Consider the following 2341-nt stretch of genomic DNA (forward strand, 5'->3'; position numbering starts at 1 on the left):
GTGTATGTTTTGAAACTATAAGAGGTTGATCTGTATATTCGCTTAACCTCAATGGACTTTTCTATATTTTACCCATTATATAAAGGGAAAAGAGTCCAATGACCCTCCAACTCTTTCCCAAGTAAAGTTTTAACCCTCCAACAATTAATATTAAATTTCTGGCCATTGATCTAATAAAATAATATATTCGTTGCCTTTCTGTCAAATCTAGCAGTTAAAATTGATGAAAAGTATCATCTCGTGAGACGCACGACCAAATATCAAGGGTATTATAGTCTCTAAGCAAAGAAAAGTAAAAATACTTTTATCATTGATTTTTTCTCCAATAATTTCCACTCCTTTTTCGCCACTAATCAGTCCCTTGCCTCTCCTATGATGGTCAGATCGCCTTCAACTTCAACAATCTCGAAGGGTGCTAGTGGAAACCTAGGAACCACTACATCGGCCTCTGCTAGTGGTAAAACAGGCCAAGCTTCTTTATCGGCGACTCTTTCCCACTTTCCCTCCAAAAAAAAAAAAAAAGAAGTCTCCGACCTCTCTACAACCTAACCCTAGCCATTTTCTCTCTGAATTTCCCTTCAAAGATGTTTGAATTAAGGCTGGTTCAGGGTAGTTTGTTGAAGAAGGTTCTAGATGCCATAAAAGATTTGGTGAATGATGCGAATTTCGACTGTTCCTCGAGTGGCTTGTCCTTGCAAGCCATGGACTCCAGCCACGTCGCGCTGGTGGCTCTGCTGCTCAGATCCGAAAGCTTTGAGCACTACCACTGTGACTGTAATTTTTCCATGGGGATTAATCTTAACAATATGGCTAAGATGCTCAAGTGCGCTGGAAACGATGACATCATCACCATTAAAGGCGATGATGGTAGTGATACTGTTACCTTCATGTCTGAAAGTTCCACTCAAGATAAGATAGCTGATTTTGAAATGAAGCTTATGGACATCGACAGTGAGCTCCTTGGAATTCCAGAAGCAGAGTACCAGGCAGTGAGCACCTTATATAAGATTTTACCTGGCGCCTAAGGTTGAAGAGGATGAAGAAGAGACAAAGCCTTGAGTTTGAATGCTCCAGCAGTGGACCCAAACCTTTTGCTTAGAGACTATAATGCCCTTGATATTTGGTTGTTTAGAGACTATAATGCCCTTGATATTTGGTGGTGCGTCTCACGAGATGATGCTTTCCGTCAAATTTAACCGTTGAATTTGACAAAAGGGTCACGAATATATTATTTTATTAGATCAAGTGTCAAAAATTTAATATTAATTATTAGAGGATTAAAACTTTATTTGGAAATGAGTTGAAGGGTTATTGGGATTCTTTTTCCTTATATAAATTACAAGCCATATAAGATTTCTTGCTGGATATCATCATTAACTGTGATACAAAATGTTGACTCTTTCCATTGTGAAAAATAATTTCTCCAATTGTATATGACAATTTAGTGTAAAAATCCAAGATTGTACTATCATATCCTATAAAATCATGAGAATTTTTGGTCAATAAACTTAATCAAATCAACAACTAAAAAGTATTAAATGCTTTTGGGCTATCGACTCAACCTCAAACTCCAACTCTTTTTGCTTCTAATTTTCCCTCCTTGAAAAGCTTTTGAACATCTTTTTACACTTAAATCCCTGTCACCAAAAGAGGTACTCAAGGCATTATCAATGGCTGTATGTGTAAACTTTCAAACATCACATTTGCTCATCTCAATTTCCCTTAACTTCAAGGAGCTCAAAGAAAATCATTCCTAAACAAAAATCAAATATGTAACGGCTATCAATTTCCCTTACCCCCAAGACAAAATCAATCGCCGCCCATCACCTTCGTTGGACATCTGCTTTCTCATTTCAAAGTCCCAAGTTCAGGTTCACAAATAGTAGCAACAGCTTTCCAAGATCCAAAACTTCGATCAACATTCATATCTCAACGCTTTGGTTGGACGATTGCCCGACTACACCTGCCCCTCCCCTGATCGCTCTGAGGCAAGTCAGTAGTCAATCTCGCCCGGTGGGATGTTCGCGAAATGGCACCTGCATCTCCTCTGATCGCACTGAGGCATTTTGGTGTCGCTCCAGCTCGCAGTTTAATACGTTGTAACTTGTAAGTAGTGTTTATCAAGATGCAACTTGCTGTATTTAGTAATTAGCTAGCTGTAGGCAGTAGTCAATCTTGCGAGTTTTGCGGTTGTCTATTGATTTTTCAAACTGTTCTTGAGTAGTTGTTGGATCTATGTTCATCCAGGTGGATAGATTAAGTACTGTGAAGCTAATTTTCTGGTGGGATTTCCAAGATTTTCTTCTTGTTGCATGAAATTTGTAAATAAGTACCGATAAAG

The 2341-nt window shown here is 38.4% G+C and overlaps 1 protein-coding gene across 1 annotated transcript; it reads left to right on the forward strand.

The window, feature by feature from the left end:
* The first annotated feature begins 525 nt into the window (after window positions 1-525).
* On the forward strand, window positions 526-1114 carry LOC113781725 (proliferating cell nuclear antigen-like). Its single transcript, XM_027327711.1, has one exon. It carries the CDS (start codon window positions 585-587, stop codon window positions 1023-1025), a length of 441 nt encoding a protein of 146 aa, XP_027183512.1. The 5' UTR covers window positions 526-584; the 3' UTR covers window positions 1026-1114.
* The last annotated feature ends 1227 nt before the right edge of the window (window positions 1115-2341 follow it).

This window comes from Coffea eugenioides, chromosome 1 (assembly GCF_003713205.1).
Source record: "Coffea eugenioides isolate CCC68of chromosome 1, Ceug_1.0, whole genome shotgun sequence".
Taxonomy (NCBI): Eukaryota; Viridiplantae; Streptophyta; class Magnoliopsida; order Gentianales; family Rubiaceae; genus Coffea; species Coffea eugenioides.